At 41.2% G+C, this 17104-nt stretch overlaps 2 protein-coding genes across 3 annotated transcripts in view; one reads left to right on the top strand and one right to left on the bottom strand.

Moving 5' to 3' along the window:
• Positions 1-1188: 1188 nt before the first annotated feature.
• On the bottom strand, positions 1189-9639 carry kpna5 (karyopherin alpha 5 (importin alpha 6)). Its single transcript, XM_080768149.1, has 14 exons — positions 9509-9639; positions 8215-8348; positions 7821-7922; positions 7432-7531; positions 6790-6884; positions 6333-6464; positions 6064-6152; positions 5874-5973; positions 5337-5500; positions 5161-5239; positions 4938-5063; positions 4712-4839; positions 4088-4266; positions 1189-3438 (listed from the first exon to the last, which is right to left on the bottom strand). Exons 1-14 carry the CDS (start codon positions 9510-9512, stop codon positions 3251-3253), a joined length of 1620 nt encoding a protein of 539 aa, XP_080624275.1. The 5' UTR covers positions 9513-9639; the 3' UTR covers positions 1189-3250.
• An 80-nt stretch (positions 9640-9719) lies between these two features.
• Positions 9720-17104, top strand: part of zufsp (zinc finger containing ubiquitin peptidase 1) — an 11148-nt gene continuing 3763 nt past the window's right edge. The window contains exons 1-6 of one of the 2 annotated variants that reach the window (XM_080767983.1): positions 9720-9882; positions 12765-13306; positions 13439-13540; positions 14876-14935; positions 16545-16655; positions 16820-16929. In XM_080767983.1, coding sequence (XP_080624109.1) covers positions 12775-13306; positions 13439-13540; positions 14876-14935; positions 16545-16655; positions 16820-16929 — 915 coding nt within the window. In that variant the 5' untranslated portion in view covers positions 9720-9882; positions 12765-12774. The remainder of the gene's footprint in view (positions 9883-12764; positions 13307-13438; positions 13541-14875; positions 14936-16544; positions 16656-16819; positions 16930-17104) is intronic. The other variant, XM_080767984.1, reaches the window with a different exon arrangement.

Genomic DNA, 17104 nt, shown 5'->3' with positions numbered 1-17104 from the left:
TACTGTATAGGCTACTTAAGTACTGAGGTATTTGTGCTTTACTTTAGTATTTCCAATTTCCAGTACTTTTACTTCTACTCCACTACATCTCAGATCCAAATATTGTACTTTTACTCCACTACAATTATTTGAACGTTTACTAGTTACTTTGGAGATTTAGATTTGAAAACATACATCAAACATGTCAACCCTAATATACATTTTAGCCATTTGAAAATAGCAGATCTACAAACATTGTGAGCTTGTAGATCTATTTTAAAAATATGTTTTACACATTTCAACATCTGAAAAGGACATTCTGCAATATGCTACATTTAGTAGTTTAAGTACATTTTGATGCCGATACTTTTGTACTTTTACTCATTTTTTACTTATATTTTAGTACATCTACATTGCAGTATTGATACTTTATTACTTTTACTTTAAACATGTGAGTAGTAGGCCTAGGCTACTTTTTCCACCACTGACTACAGTAGCCTACATGTTCATACCTTGTAAATGTATTACTTTAATTTGCTGTTTTATGGTTTACCTATCCCAATGCTAAAATAACTAATACACTTTTACCCCGCCCATGTGTCTGCTTACAGTTCATATAGGTTTATTGAATGGCAAGCGCACACAAATATGCCTGAAACTCATATTATCTAGCAGGGTGACACAAGGACTCCATCTAGTGGCCAAATTTATGAAATTGTTTTGAAAGAAGAAAATAAAACAGAATTGATGAATTGAATGATCACTTTGAAAAATGGAATGCTTCATGTTGTAATTATCATAGGCCTATAGTAATTATTTGATAATGGCAGCTTCAAAATTTGTCATGTTCTTGTGACAATGTTGTGAACCAACTGTGCCAGAGCAAAGCAGTTGTGTGATCCCACTAATTTGGATGGAATATCAAACATCTGTGGCACTTGAGAACATGGGAGTGTTTTAGTTTGAGGGACCAGCCAGGTAAAGGTATGGCATCGCGTACACAGTACACACACCACTAATGAGCTAAGATGCTAAACAATACAGTAAGCTTTGTGTAATGCTGTTGCCAAGCTTGCTGTAGAAGCGTCAGCGTATAGTGACTAGTCACTATACTTTAGTAGTCATACATATAGGCTATATTATTAATACCAATGCTGTTCTAAACAAATGCAGTGTGTATGGGAGGGAATAAGAATATCAGCAATAGTATGCAGGCTTGTAACAACACAATTTATTCTTTTTTTTTCTTTTTTACATTTCCCCAAACACATTAAATCAACAAACCCGATATAATTCAGATAGAATGTGCCTGGCCTGACCCAGCTTCACTGCCAGCCCTCTGAGACCCAGTCAACGTTAGGAGACAGACACTAAATGGCTGCATGACACAGTATTCACTTACCGGACAGGGACCATACCATGGCATTATAGTTCTGTGTTGGGAGGCGGAGCCATTTGAGAACACAGCAAAATACATTTTCAAAACAGGAGAAAAGAAATATACAACCTACCAAAACCTAAAAAAAAAAAAAAGATATACAAACATGAGAAATATTAGAAAAACTATACACGATTGAATGTGCTTGACATCAATTTTTGCATTACAAATACTTTCCGTAAATATATAGATTTCTCATTCTGGACCAATTTACGCTGCTGTTCTCAAAATGGACACACCATATACATAGTTTAATATAATGTAACATGTCAAATATAAAGATTACCAATTATTGTTCCAGGGAGAAACAAAGAATGTAGTCTGTGTGGATAAAAAGCAACAAAGAAATGAAAATAAAAATAAATCTGTGGCTCTTAGCATTTCCAAACCAGTCAAGGACATTAGTAAAGGAAAGCCAATGGGAGATACTACAGCTGCATATCCCACCATCCCATATGTTATATACACAACGTCCTTAAAATACTTTCTTTAGACACTTTCTCTTATATGTATATATAATATACAAAGCCCTCTTTTTCAATCTAGATAGTCATTTTCCCATCCAATCAAATTCACGGTATCACAAAGGATAACATAAATTAAAAAATAATATCCATGGTGTACGTTGCTAGTATTGGGTGAGATGAGCAAACTAATACAAAAAGGGAGGAAAAAAACCCAGTCCATTCATGTATGTCAAGAGACTGAAAACACACAGCATCACACACTATAGGCAGCACCCGTCCTGCCCTGATACTGCTTTGAAACAAAGAGCAGCTTGAATAAACAGCAAAACAACTGCTTAGTAGCCACTAGCCTGTAACATTAATTAAAATCTCACTCTTGCTTAAAGACAATTAAATAAAACACTCAGGTGAGCAGTACACCGACACTGCAGTCAGAGCCGAGACGGTTGTGAGTTGACAATAATCAGCCCCTTTCTCAAAACCATGAGCAGAAAAGCCCTTTCCGCAGAATAAATAAAGAGATTCAATCCCCAGGTCGCTGTAAAAATTTCATTTTCATCAACAGGAGAGAGGAAATATAACCCAAGAGAGGATGTGTAGCTACCTCAGACTTAAATATGACACTGGAACACCCATGACGTAGCACTGTATATACATTCCCAAAATCGCAACTCTGGAGCCAACAAGGGAAAATGAGTCAAGACATCCTTCTTCAGGATGCGAGGGAGAATGTTCATTCTTGGATTTTTGGTCAGTTAAAAATCCATAGCTTGAGTCTTTATGCTTCACAATGTTCATATCATAGGGTTTCTTTTTCTTGACTGAAGAGGTAGTTTCACATTCAAAAAGGGATATGGAAGGTAATTTTGAGACCCCGATTTGTAATAGAAATACGGTAATACTTGTATCACTGTAATCATTTATCATGATTAAAATATCACAGTAAATCAAGAGTATTGTAGGAGAAAAAAAGAATGTCACTCTTCGGCCAACGTGAGCGTATTTTCCACGGCATAGACTCCAAGTCTGCACGGGACGGGTACTAGCGAAGCCAAGCAGTCCATGCAGGCTCCCACGAGTGTCAAACACTGACAATCAGCCACCCAGAACAAAAACGGCTCTTTCATTTGTTTTTCTATCCACAAACCCCTTGACTGCCTATTTTGCCTCTCTTGAGCTCACTACAGAGAGGTTTTTTTTTGTGGCTAGTTTTGTAGAAGAGAAAATCCAGGGACTGTAGCAGGCCCATCGTCAAGGAGACAAAGAGGACATTGCAGGACAGCAGGTTTATCAGTGCCATGAACAGGCACTCTCTGGGGAGGGTTAGACTCCTGGATAAGGAGGGGAAGTGGGAGGTCGGTGTGGGTTAGAGCTGGAAGCCCTCCATGGGTCCGTCCGGCTGCTGGAAGATGTACTGACCCTGGTTCTGATCCACCTGCGGTGCCAGGTTGGCATCTTCCTCCTCAACGCCAAAGTAGTGTTCAATCAGGTCGAAAGCCTTCTGGTAGATTTCCTGGTTCTCGTGGCTTTGCAGGAACTCAATCTTGTCCAGGCCTGAATGGAGAATACGGATAAAGCATTGAAACGGGTACAGGCTTTAGTTCCGACATACTATTGATCCGAAACCTCAATCCCTAACCTAACCATAACCGCAAGCACGGGAGCAGCGCATGTCGGACCATCGCATTTTCGCATCGCATGTCCACGCGTTTCGGCTTTTTGTGCGCACCCCATTGAAACAGGGCGGTCACAGTTAAGCAAACGAATCAATTTAATTGATTATTTAATTTTTTATAAAATAATCAATTTTCAAAAGTTGCAGATCTACAAGCTTGTGACACGCTGCGTTTGTAGATCAGCTACTTCCACACGCCACCACTGTAGGACATAGTATGAAATAGGATATAAGTGGTTAATCATTGGTCTAGCCGATATAAAATAATAAAATAATCAATTAGAATACGTCACTGTTAGTGTATGATATACTGTATACAGTATATATACACTCATTTATTTATGCACTTTTATCTTCGAATTAAGTAAATTAAAAACCCAGTCAATCAACAAGCCCTAACTAACCCAGCGCTTGCCACGGACGGATCACAAGATGCTTCTCAAATCTCTACAGATAACATGGTCTAGCTGCTCTTACCGTAAGCCTCTTCTCAAATCTCTACAGATAACATGGTGCAGCTGCTCTTACCGTAAGCCTCTTCGATGAGTGCACAGTAGGGGTTGATGCCACTTCCATTCTGCTTGGCCTCCTGTTCTCCAAGTCTTAGGATGTTCTCAAGGCCATTGAGAGACACCTGCACAATCTTAGAGTCCATCACCGTCAGCAGATCACACATTGGCTTGATGGTGTTGAGTGACACCAGATACCTAGATGGAACAGAACAGATTGTTCCAACTTTCAAAACATCCATTACCAAGTGTGGGGTGAATAATGGTAGAATTACAGCTTATATTGTTATGGTGCTGGGACTGACACCACATACTGTACAATACATAGCTAGAAAGAACAGACTCTCACAACTTTCAATACATTTATTACCAATTGTGGTGGATTAATTGTAGAATAATTACATTTTATATTGTTAGGTTGTTTACCTTTGTTCTGATCAACATAATGAGTGCAATTACCGTACCGTAATTCCCCTACAATAAATAAATAAGCATATACTTGCAGTTGCAAAAGTAAAACGTGGCAGCATTGACAGCCCTAGTTTGAAAACATCAGTTAATTGAGCATGACATGAGAGTCTATCTTGCATTAGGTGCCTCATACAGCAATTACAAGTAGTCGGTTCAAATTTTGCACAATTACCTAATCTGCACAGGGGTGCCCCCAGAGGTGGCATTTGTGATAGCCCAGGCAGCTTCCTTCCTTGTGCGAAACTCTGCTTTCTGAAGGATGTCAATGAGTACTGGGAAGATGTTGGCATCAATTACGGTCTGTGAGGGTAAAACATTACAGGTGAACATGTCAGCTTACACGTGCATAAGACCTTCTTCTCGCTCTGCGTGTTGCCAAATACAGAAATGGCCTATACCTGAATCTGTGCTCGGTTTCCCGCTGTGATGTTTGATACAGTCCAGCAGGCCTCCTTTTTGATGGACTCCTTGGGGCTGCTGAGGAGGTGCAGCAAGCAGGGCAGTGCTGAACAGTTCAAGATCACCTGAAATGACACACACCGGGGGAAAGTGAGTACATAGAACAAGGCAAACAGGAGAAGAAGCAGATAAAACTCAAAACGTTTAAAAACTTGATTCTACCTGTGTTTGAATATCATCTCCCGTCACAATGTTGCCCACAGCACGCAGTGCAGGCGAGACCACCTTATAGTCACTGTGCCTATGATAGAAAAACAAAAAGGTACAATTTAAATTTAGTACCGTTTCCAACCAGGACATAACTTTACTACTATTGATGTTGCGTTATGACTCCTTACATGAGCAGCTCCACCAGTCTGCGGCACACCCCAGAGTCGATGACAGTCTGGATCTTGTCATTGGGGCCATCAGACAGGTAGGACAAGGCCCAGCAGGCATCCGCCAACACATCTGGATCACTGCTGAAGAGAAGCCTGGACAACACACTCAGACAGGGAGACACCTGAGAGAGCGGGCAGGAGATAGAGATACATCATTCATCACCAGGGTGGGAAACAGCTAAAGCAACAAAATACATAGCCAGCCTACAAGCTCTCCATATGTTTGAGCTTGTAGATCTTCAATTTTTGGCAGGAAACACCGTCCTACGACTAAGTATAAATAAGGCATAAGAGGTCAAAATGGTTCTTCTACTGTATACTGTCAGTCTGACTTCCATAGCAGCCACTTTTGGTAAGAAAACTAAATTCTAAACAATGTTGTTGGCTGGTGAGATGATCATAGAAATGTCAGAAATAAGAATCATCCTATCATTGCACAGTACGAACAAAAATATATGGCCTCAGCATGATCTGGTTCATGCCAACTGGACTGACCTTTGCAAACTCTGGTGGCGGGTTCTTTCCCCGGCACAGGTTAGAAAGGGCCCACACCGCGTTCCTGGTTGTTGTGAGACGGTTGGATTTGGCAAGAAGCCTAAAAATGAAAACATTCAATGTCAGTCTCACCATCAGTATATTCAGCAGAGTGAACACTGTCAAACACACACACAAGAAAAACACGCACTGTTGTAGAGAGGGCAGGATGCAACAGTTGAGCACGTAGTCTCTGCACTCTGCATTGTCCCCTGCTATGTTCCCCAGCGCCCACACAGCCTGAAATACACCAAGCACACATCACACTCCGTTCACCTTACAGGCTTACACCCTGGGTTCCAAATTTCCACCAGCACTAGCCAAGTGTATTTTTGCATACATCACCCTGATAGTTAAACTAGACAGTTAATTCCAGACTTAACCCTTGTTGCTCTGTTAAATTAGGTAAAAGGTGCCAACCTGTTCTTGGACGTCCTCGTAGTCTGAGTTGAGTAGTTCGATGAAGATGGGCACAGCGCCTGTTTCAATGACTACCTTGGTATGCAGGAAGGTACCTGAGGCGATGTTAGTTAGGGCCCAGGCTGCCTCGAACTGTTGCAGTCATACATGCATGTGCAGACACACACACACACACACACACACACACACACACACACACACACACACACACACACACACACACACACAAACACAGGAGTCATTTTACATTTTACACTCACATGGGTGAGAATAAGACATGTTGGGGTTTTTTTAACACCTAGCACTCAGTGAAAGGCTGATCCTACCAGAGATTGCTTTCCATGCCAGCCGATAGGAATAGGAATACCACCCAGATACCATTGTGAGCAAGCATAAGCTTCCAGGTGCAGGTACAAAGAAACAGTTATGCAGCCCATGTATTAAATTAACTCCTCACCTGAAGTGTGCAGTTTTCACTCCTCTTGAGGAATTCCACAAAGCGATTTACGACACCAGGTGTGGAGATTACTTCATCGATGGGAGGATTGGGTTCTACAAAGAAGAGGACATGACATAATCTCCCAATCATTGTAAAACACAAAGAGCCGTTTGTGGGACATTTGTGTTAAGGGGTCTGGGGGAGCTCTGGAGAGAGTCACTAGTCTCTCTCTGCTGTGATGACATATACAATAAAGAATTAAGTTTGATTCCTGACATTGCAGTCCTTCCTGATCAGTTTAACTTAATCTTACTTATAGTAACATCAAGAACTGCCATTACAATGCCTAACTTGTTCTTGTGACGCATATTTTACACTTAAAAGTTAAATATTTATAGAGACTGGCATTATTTGGCCACACTAGTTACATACTTGCAGCCAGTTAATCAACATCAGGATTATGCCGGTTTTGGCTTACAACACAGAAGCAATGGGATATTGCGATTATCACCTGTGTGGAATTATGAGGGAAAAAAATGCTTGTTGGCAGTGCCCAACAAAAGACCCCATGTCTTGCCTCAAGTTGTTGCCCTCTAGTGGTCAGAAATGACATTAATGTTACAAATGCAAACTGGTAGTGAAAATAAATACACTACAAACCTTTGGAAAGAAGCTTCCGGAATTTCTGCGTGGCAAGTAGCTGCTGGTCTGGGTCATCTGAGAAGAGCATCTGAATCATATCTGGAGTTATAACCCCCTCCTGTAGAATTGTGCCACATAAACAAATTAATTTATTACTGATCGCAATGCAGGTCAGAAACACTAACGTAACATGTCCAAGTGACACAAGTGTATTAAAGATTTTATTTAACGATAAGGGGCAAATTTCACTAAATACATAAAACACGGTCAAGAACAAAAACTAGGATAACCTTCATTGATCCCACTTTGGAAATTCAGTCACCAACGACAGCACAGCAGTTAAAAACAGATTTCAGGGCAAGGAAAAGGGTACTGTAGATAAACTGCATGATGGAAAGACAACATACACCAGAAACAGGTACAGTTGAGCTGACATCCGGATCCTGGATGGGACATTCCAGCATGGACTCATCACTTGTGGGCACACACACATTCCTCCTCTTGAACAGCTGTGGGAATAGGGACAAAGTTAATGTACGCATGTGCACCGTTAAGCACTCAGTTGGTTTATTTCAATGACTCAGAACTACTGCCTGCCTCCGTCATCTTAATGATCTGCATCAGAGGCAAAACGTATTGATGCTAGCAAAGAGCCGAGGTTCTAAACACTCAACCACTGATGGAACCTCCTTTTTCTGTACAGTAGGTATCGGTAATGAACCAATAACCAGGCAGTTTTAGTCAAATCCTTACTTTTAGTCAATTAAACTACACACACAGTGATACTATAGAACCATTTACCTGCTCTTCTCTCTTCTGTTTGCGTAGTTGAATTCCTTCTTCCTCTCTTCTACGGCGCATCTCCTGAGGATTCAGTGCTTTGTTCTTATAGCTCTTCATCCTGCAGTTGTCCTTCCCTGGACTAGCCATTGTGTCTGTAAAGTGTACATGTGAAGAAAAGCACAGTCCGTTATGATAGGATATACGTAGTACTTTGTCAGTTTGCACTGAAATTTGTCTTGCGACCCAGCAGCCTTGTATGCAGAAAAGAGAATTACATACATGAAAACATAAAGGCAAGAGCAATGTCCACAGCTCAGTCTAGTCCTGGCCAAAATCCTGATTAAGCCTTTAAAGTCGACTGATGGACAAAAGACCTCATCAGTCTGACCTTATTGTATGCTGGAACACCATATCTCCTTCCTGAAGGCAGCAATCTATACTATTACTCTCCATACAAAACATGTCTAGAATTTGAGGTGATATACCTTGCTAACCTTAGGATGCTGTTATCATACCGTTACAAATGTAACCAGGCACATGAATTGCAATAGAATGGGAAAGAACATTAGTTACATGACTGACTGATGTATTTATTAACAGACTGCAGAATTACAGTACATTTCAAGCACAACTCAATACAAAACTAACCGTGGACGACACCATAAAGCATTACACTTGTTTACAATAGGGTCCACCATGTTCAATCAATCATAATTACAGTTTATAACTACAGTTCAGGTTGTGACTTCCCTAACCATACAGCCAATGCTACAATCCGAAATAGGATCGCCATAAGTGGCATAACGTAAGATTAAGAAGCACAGCTGACGCCATTTAATAAGCATTTAATTTAACTTGCCTTGAAGTGAACCCTTCAAAGACTTCCAACGACACAGTAATAAACCCTGCCGGATTTCTCCTCTGTATGCAAGATTGCAAGGCCTGGCACGGCTAGTTAGCTGCTACCTTGGTCACGACTTACGTAGCGTTAGCCAACATTAGCTTAGCTAAATGCTAAACCTTGAAAACCAATCGAAGTAGTTACAAACAACCTTTTATATATTTACTACACGTACATAACACAACATCCACGTGTGCCTATATACCGTAAACATAAATACACACAACAACCACAGAGCAGCATAGTGAACCCAGAGCTGCTAAGCTAACTTAGCTTAACACAAACAACCTCTCCTTAACGTTTGCTAGCAAATCAGCGATAACCCATGGACGATAACGTCATATTCCTCAAAGATAATGGGTTAAAGTACAACATTATCCGCAAATAATTACGAACGCTGCGTGTTCTCACCCATTTAATATGATGGATATTCCGCGAAGACACGAAAAAGCGTTTTGTTTATCAGCTGTAGCTAGCTACTTTCCTTCTTTCCTTTCCCTTGCTCAGAGGAGATAGATATTATGGCGTCCGTCAGCTTGAACTCTATTCCCCAAGATGCACCTCGCAACAACAACCGGTGACGTTACATCCGGCAGCTGACGACATTCAGCTGCGACCCCGGCCTCAAGTCAAGTGTTTTATTTATTTTTGAATTTTCAATCGTGTTTGTTTTTAATGTATTTTAGTCCATTTTTGTTTTAGCTAAAAGCACAACAACAACAACAACAACAACGACAACAAGACTTCTCCGAAGAAAAAGGCGAGCATACACAGGCGACTATTGAGTAGGTTGCATGAACCGGAGGGATTGATTTAGCTTTAGCCTCAATATGTTCCCTCTAGCCCCTCTCGGAACCCCGTGGGTCAGCCCAATCGATTCGTGCCGAACAGGTCTCAAAAATGTCAGAAACTTCAGTACCATTGGGTTCTGCTTGTAGGGCTAAGACTATAGGTGTTGTCCACAGTAACAGTTTTTCTTTTTGTATTGACTTGTACTTTCGTTTGAAATGTACCCATTCTAGACTCTCGTAGTCTAAATTTTTGGGCTATACCCATTCTACATACTGTGGAATAAATAAATCAATCAATGCTAAAAGGATAACACCAAAATCCCTGAGGGCTTATTTCCATTGTGGTGCTGACTCCTGTCTATTTATTGAGAAATAGAACCAGGGCAATGTAGGAGTGGACCCGGCCAATTCATTGAACGATTGATTGGAATTTTTATTCACAGTATGTAGAATGGGTATAAATTTCAAACGAAAGCACGATTACGATAATAGTCAATACAAGTGAAACCATGAAAAGCACTAGACCTGTTTACATCAGGGTCCTCCATTTTCAATTCATCATAACAAAATTTAAAGACACAGATATACACTTGAAACAGATACAATAAGCTCACTGTGGGGGTTTAGATATCCACCTAGCTCTGGTCCATAGCCAGAGCTAGATCTCCACAATTTGTATGAGATTTCCTTTGATATAATTTGACATGTCAAATTGATTAATTCTGTAATTTGATTGTGATTCTGTGACAAAGTCAGGACATTTTGGACATTGTCCTCTTTGACTCTGCACCCTAAAACGCAATGCTTTACAGCCATTGTATTTGATAGCATGTTCAAGTTCAACCCCCGGCCTAGCCCCGCAAGCAGAACCCGAATGTAGTAAAGTTTCTGATACTTTTATGACTTTACTGCATTGGGTCCTGCTTCACGCTGGGCTGTCGCCAGTTACGCACAAACAAATACAATGTAAACACGCCATGAGACGGACTTCTGCGCGCTTTTACCATGTTTATTCATGTATTGACTTACGAATGTGCGAACTATAAGTACCTTACATACCATACCGACACATCTCCTGTGTCGCGGAAGCCGTTAAGTATTTTTAATCCATGATTGATTAAAAATGTCGCTTCTTCCTACCTTGTTTATTGACACCTCATTGTACCGCCTATCTGGCTAGCTAGTGGTGCTACAGCTATGACGGAGCAGATCAAAGGCAGGGACGTAGCCCGCAAAGCCAACCGCACATCGGGAGGCGGTACAATAAACGGTAAATAAACAAGAAGAAATCAAAGCGACATTTTTAATCAAACATGGATTAAAAATACTTAACGGCTTCCGCGACACAGGAGATTTTATCAGAGGTATGTAAGGTACTTATAGTTCGCACATCCGTAATCAAACACAATACAAAGCGCGGTAATAGCGAGCAGATCGAAGAAAGGTTGAGTTTTTTATATCCGCGTTCCAACAATCGCATTGGAAAATCTTAGCATGACCAGGGACCCTACGGGTCAGCCCGGTTCGGTTCGGATTGGGCTGACCCAGGGGGTTCCGAGAGGGGCTACCCCCGGCCCATACACAGAACAAGACAAGACGCTGCTGGCCTGGGAGCCATGCAGTGCTACTTCTTCAACTAACCACAAAATAAAGTGAAACTATACTACTTTAGGATATCTGAAAAATACTACTAAAGAAAAGTACTGTCATCCAAAGGTTACGATTAGGACCCGCCTCAGTGGTGTCCGATAAGAACTTAAACCGGGATGTTTAACATGTGTAATTGGAAAGATGGTCTTAGTGAAGGTATCTGCCTGGGTTGTAAGGCCAGATACCTTGGAGTGTAGGAGCCTGAAGGTCAAACGTCTTGAAAGTAGAGTCTCAAAGAAGTTTGTGTCCTGTGACTCCTGTCTCTTCAGTCTTGAGTCTTGCGACCTGTGTCCTGTAGAGTGATGTAGGTATTGGACAGTAGATTCTGTGGATTTGAGATCTACACATTTTATACTATTCCACTGAACTGGTCGAGTATCCCTGGTGATGTCAGAGTGATGTCGTCTTCTCTATATGGAGATCCAGCTGATGATGTCGGTGTTGGTCCGCTCCATATACGGAGAGGTAACAACATTGGTCATTGGCCTGATGTCCCTTTAGTCAGACCATTACTAGCGTTATCCCAAACCCTAACCTCAGTCTTAATTCCTAGGACGTCTGGAAACGTCTTGGGCACAAATTGTGTTAACTGGCCATGCATGAGTCTTAACCGGCCACGCATGTGTCTTAACCAGCCACACATGTCGGAGCCACAGGTGAGTCTTAACCGGCCATGCAGGTCTGACTCATGGGCAGTCCTCCTCATACGGAGATTCAGGTGAATCGTAACAATGTAGAATCGATGTGTGGAAAGGCTTCGTAGCAGGTGACTTGTCAGATAAACTAGATAAGGTGAAAGTATTCGTAACAACGCCTACATTGTCCTAGCTCCTCCTGTCTACATGTCAAAGTGTCTTGGCCAAGGACACTTTGACATGTAGACAGGAGGAGCTAGGATTCGAACACAACCTCCTGAGCCACAGCCGCCCCAAAGATCAGAGCATATCTACAATGTAGAGGAGAGCTTGTGTCATATAGGACCAAGCTGTATGTCATGACATCGTGATTTTATGTTATTTGACATGTTATGTCAAATAACATGTTATAAGGTCAAGGGCGCTGTGCCTTTCTCAACTCAAATTGTAACGTTTATTGAATAAGGCCAAAACAAAGTAACAAGATACTGTACCCTAAAATTAAAGCAATTTTGGTAAAAGGTGTTGAAAGGTTTACATAAACTGTGCGACTGATGCCATTATTTTTTTCGATGTGTCTCTTGTCTCTAGAGACTAAATCATGCTGACCTGTGAGATCTGCGGGGAGGAGCTAGTGTTGGAGGAAGACATGAAGACACACCTGCTGAGCCACCTTGAGAATGAGATGGGCTGCCCCCTCTGTTCCCTATCTGGGGTTTCATATGATGAGTTGAACTTCCACATGGACACGGCACACTGTTCCCCCACAGGAGCCAACCGTAAACTTAAGCAAATCAGAGATTTGTCCCGGCACTCTGAACGTGAGACAGCCCCTTCACACTCATCTGGGGACAGTTGTTACATGACCAAAGGTGGCGTGTCCCCCGAGACTTCCCTCTATGGCACAACTGTGCAACAAAGTAGTGATGTAGCAGGAACCTCACCTGTTGTTGGTGAGGGTTTGTTAACGGCACGGACAGCGCCTATTACCCCTCCAGCTGTGACTACAAAGACTACTAGAACATCTCAGAGCTCAGAACAAGTGAGACACTGTGGTGACGTCACAGCCACAAGTCGAATAATCTCAGAGCACTCCAAAGCCAAGCAGAAACGTCTGTCTTCTCCAAGAAAAGGTGGATTTGTTGTTCCATGAAAGAAAGAGATTATTTTGTTCATATTCATTTTCGTTCCCTTTTAAAGTTGTTTTGAGTAATTTTCTTAATGTGTATTGTGTATATGATTATGCTTTGTTGTATATGTTACAGAGAAGCAGTTCCCATGCCCCATGTGTTCACAGGTCTACAATAACGGTTTCATGCTAGAGGAGCATGTTGAGTTGCATCTCCAAGAGCAGAACATAGCTGAAGGTAGGTTTTGGGTATATATATTTTACTATGCACATGGTCAGCAGTGTCCCTAGCAAGCTCAGCACACTGCTATAAGATGAAATATCAAAGCACATCATCATACTATAATCATCATCATACTATATCGTCATCATATCATATCATCATAATATATCATAATTAACTCAATGTCTGAATGAATGTGTGTCAGAAACACTGCCGTAGCGTAACGAAGCCCTTTTTTCAATTTAACAAATTATTGATTAATAATTAATTTATTAGTGCATTAAAATTACCCATCCAATGCGAGAACTCACATCAAGTATTTTTCTCTCAGAAACCGTCGGAGCTACAGTCAACACTTGGAGGGGAGGTTAATAATAATTATTAAAATTAATGTAATAAATAATTACATCAGTCGGCCTCATGGTGGCGCGATAACAGCCCACTTTACATTTAGCCTTATAACTCTTGAACCATAGGTCGTAAAAAAGAAATCACTTTCCCTGGATTACTTTTTTTTGCAGCAGGATAGATTTTCCGCCATTTAGAATTTTCTTCCAAACACACTTTTTGCTCTTCCACCTACAGCTTTTGTGCAAATCTCACAAAAATCGGTACACATCTCTGGACCTATCCAATGAGAACACCACAGCCAGAATTTTCATAATCGGCGTCCAAAGTTAGTGGATGGGGCCTGTTTTACAAAGAAATTACACAAATCGCCAACGGAATGTCCAATCCATTCACATGTCGTGAGCGGTTTATTCAACGGAGAGCCCAAAGCAATTCCATTTTCAGCCATAGGGGCTGCCACGAATGCGGAAATTTCAAACGTTTGTTGCAAAAACATGCTTTTGGGGAGATTTTCGCTCCGGCGAAAAAAGCTAATCTAAAACTCACAACATCACAGGTTGCAAAAGCCATGAGTTTTCTCAAGCCTTCATACTTTTCGACTGGGGGTCTGGGCTCATAAGTGTAAATGTTGCGGTCCTTGCCATGAACATATTTCCCTACCATGCATTTGTACGAATACTTTCATGTTATAGTGCTGTTTTTATGAAGAAAAAAGTGGAATGTCCACACACAATATAATTCTGTTCCCCGTCTTTTTTATTTCAACCTATAAATACAACAACGTTTCGCCCCTCCGGGCTTTCTCAAGAACTTGAAAGCCCGGAGGGTCCAGCACCGTATTCTGAAACTGGGATGTGCATATCGTTTTCCTGCTTTACATAGTGCTGTTTTTATTCAATAAAAAAACACATATATTATAAGTTAAGTTAAATTGAACGTGTAAGGACTAGTGAATATAACTGTCAACTGATCTTCATTTAATTTGATCTTTGTTGTCAGGTGCAGCCCTAGGGGCCTCTTCGTCTGCTTCAATAACACCCTCATCGCACAATTTCACAGGTTTGTCTGTTAATTTGATAGTAAAAATGTCATCTAAGATTGATTTATCTAAAGTATTTTAATCTGGGCTTGACATGTACTGTACATTCAAGCGCCTGAAAAAGACAAGACACCCTATATTCATACAAGCTCAGTCATAGCTATCCCATGATAAAATAGAACACTGACCAAACACTTTTCACTTTGCAATAACCAAATTCTTTCCAGCTGTTGAAGGAATGTATAGCACATTTCAACAAGGCAGCCGAAAGTGCTTTTTTGACAGCATCTTACTCTTTATTAAACTCATTTGACCTGGAACCACTTACCTCATTAAAAAATCAATGGGATAGAGAGTTAGGGACACAACTTTCTGATGTTTGGAAGGAAGCGCTGGATAGGATACACTCTTCAATCTGTCTATGGTGCCTGGTTTCCAATTATGTTTAAAATGTAATGTGGAAGCAGTAAATATGAAGTGACAGTCTCTAAATATAAATCAAGAGGGCTGCACAAAAATTCTCGATCTTCACATTCTGTATTTCTTCCCTTCTCTCTCCCCTTTTTATTTGTATCCTAGAAAAAGCATTATGACAACTAATAAATGTTTTCTTCAGTCTGTAAACTGATCTTTATCCCCTGAACAGAGAGAAAGGTACAAAATGTGAAGATATTTTGGTGCACAGATCTCCTTTATCTAACTATAAATGTCTGTGTGTGTGTGTGTCTGTACGTCTGTAATCCACGTAACTCGAAAACCGTTCGCTCCACCGACTTCAAATTCGACACACGCGTTCCACACCAACACGTGTTCCACCGGTGTCGAGTCGGTCGGACCCAAGGTTGTCCAGAACTGCCCCAAAAAGGCCTCTGCCCGGGTCTGTACAGGGACCCTGCCCAGGGTCCAGATGGGTGGAACGGGTACTAGGCATTACCGGTTGTCCAGAACCAGCACAAAAACCTAATTTGGCATGCTTGACAAATACTCCATATATGGACATAAAAGGGACACATACATAATAACTGGGTGGGGCATGCATTTCCGGTTGTCCAGAACAAAAGCCTCTGCCCGGGATCTGGACCCGATCACCCCTATATCTCCATATATGGATCTGGCCAGTTCTGGACACCACTCAAGTTCATTGTGATGTGTGCAACTGTTACACACCTTAGTTTACAGTAAATTCATAAGAACACTCCTGCTGTTGTCATATTTAGACGGAAAAGGTCATGAAAGAAATTGCATAGTTTGGCTGTTCATGCATGCCATCCTGAGTTCCTATTTAATAATGCAACACAGTATCGTTTTACATATTGACTTACTTTGACTACCATGAATCATGTAACTAATTGCAATCAACAGCCATCCAAATTCAGTCCATGTCGTGCATCTGTAAAACTACATCCATCCACTATATTAGTTTACATTACTTGCATGTATTTTAAGTAGAGCCCGACCAATGCCAGATGTTTGGTTACGATGCTGATCTTGATTACTGATGTTTTGAGACTGATATTTTGTAATAATTAAAATATATATATGCAAACAAAAAAAAATGATACAGTATTGGCCAAACTATAACGGCATTGCTCTAATTTTAACTTAATCATTTCCCAATTTTCTCCACAGGTGAGAAGAGCTATGAGTGTCCCATGTGTTGTTTAGTTTGTTCAGACAGCTCCTCGCTGCAAGAGCACGTGGAGCTGCACTTGGAGTATGGCACGGCCACCACCTGTGCAGGTATGGGTTGTATCTGTTGAGGGTCAATTCACTCAGGTCCCATTAGGAACATGTCTGTTCCCTTCCTGTGTTACTGTCTGGTCTAGTTTCACTGTCTGTCAACTTACGATCTTCTGGCACACAATGTTTTATTAAAAAGTATATATTTGTTTGGGTTACACCAGTGAGTCCGAGCTCAGATCTGAAGCTGGCCAGGCAACTCCAGGAGGCGGAGGACCAGAGGAGAAGGGAGCACGAGGCCAAACAGGAGGCAGTAGAGTTCAAGAAGCTGCAGGTGTGATCATGCAACTGGGCCTCGGCACCATATTAGCGTGATCAGAACTATGCCATACTTAACCACTCCATATACTTTGACAAAGATAGCCCATTCACTTTTTTATTGAATTATCTTTTTTCCGCCTATAATGACAAATAGATACCAGATATTCTTTCGTGCTGGTATTTGTATC

This window comes from Protomyctophum bolini (assembly GCF_963924005.1).
Source record: "Protomyctophum bolini genome assembly, chromosome: 7".
Taxonomy (NCBI): Eukaryota; Metazoa; Chordata; class Actinopteri; order Myctophiformes; family Myctophidae; genus Protomyctophum; species Protomyctophum bolini.
The sequence above is the reverse complement of the archived record's forward strand: the minus strand, read 5'-3'. Positions and strand labels throughout refer to the sequence as shown.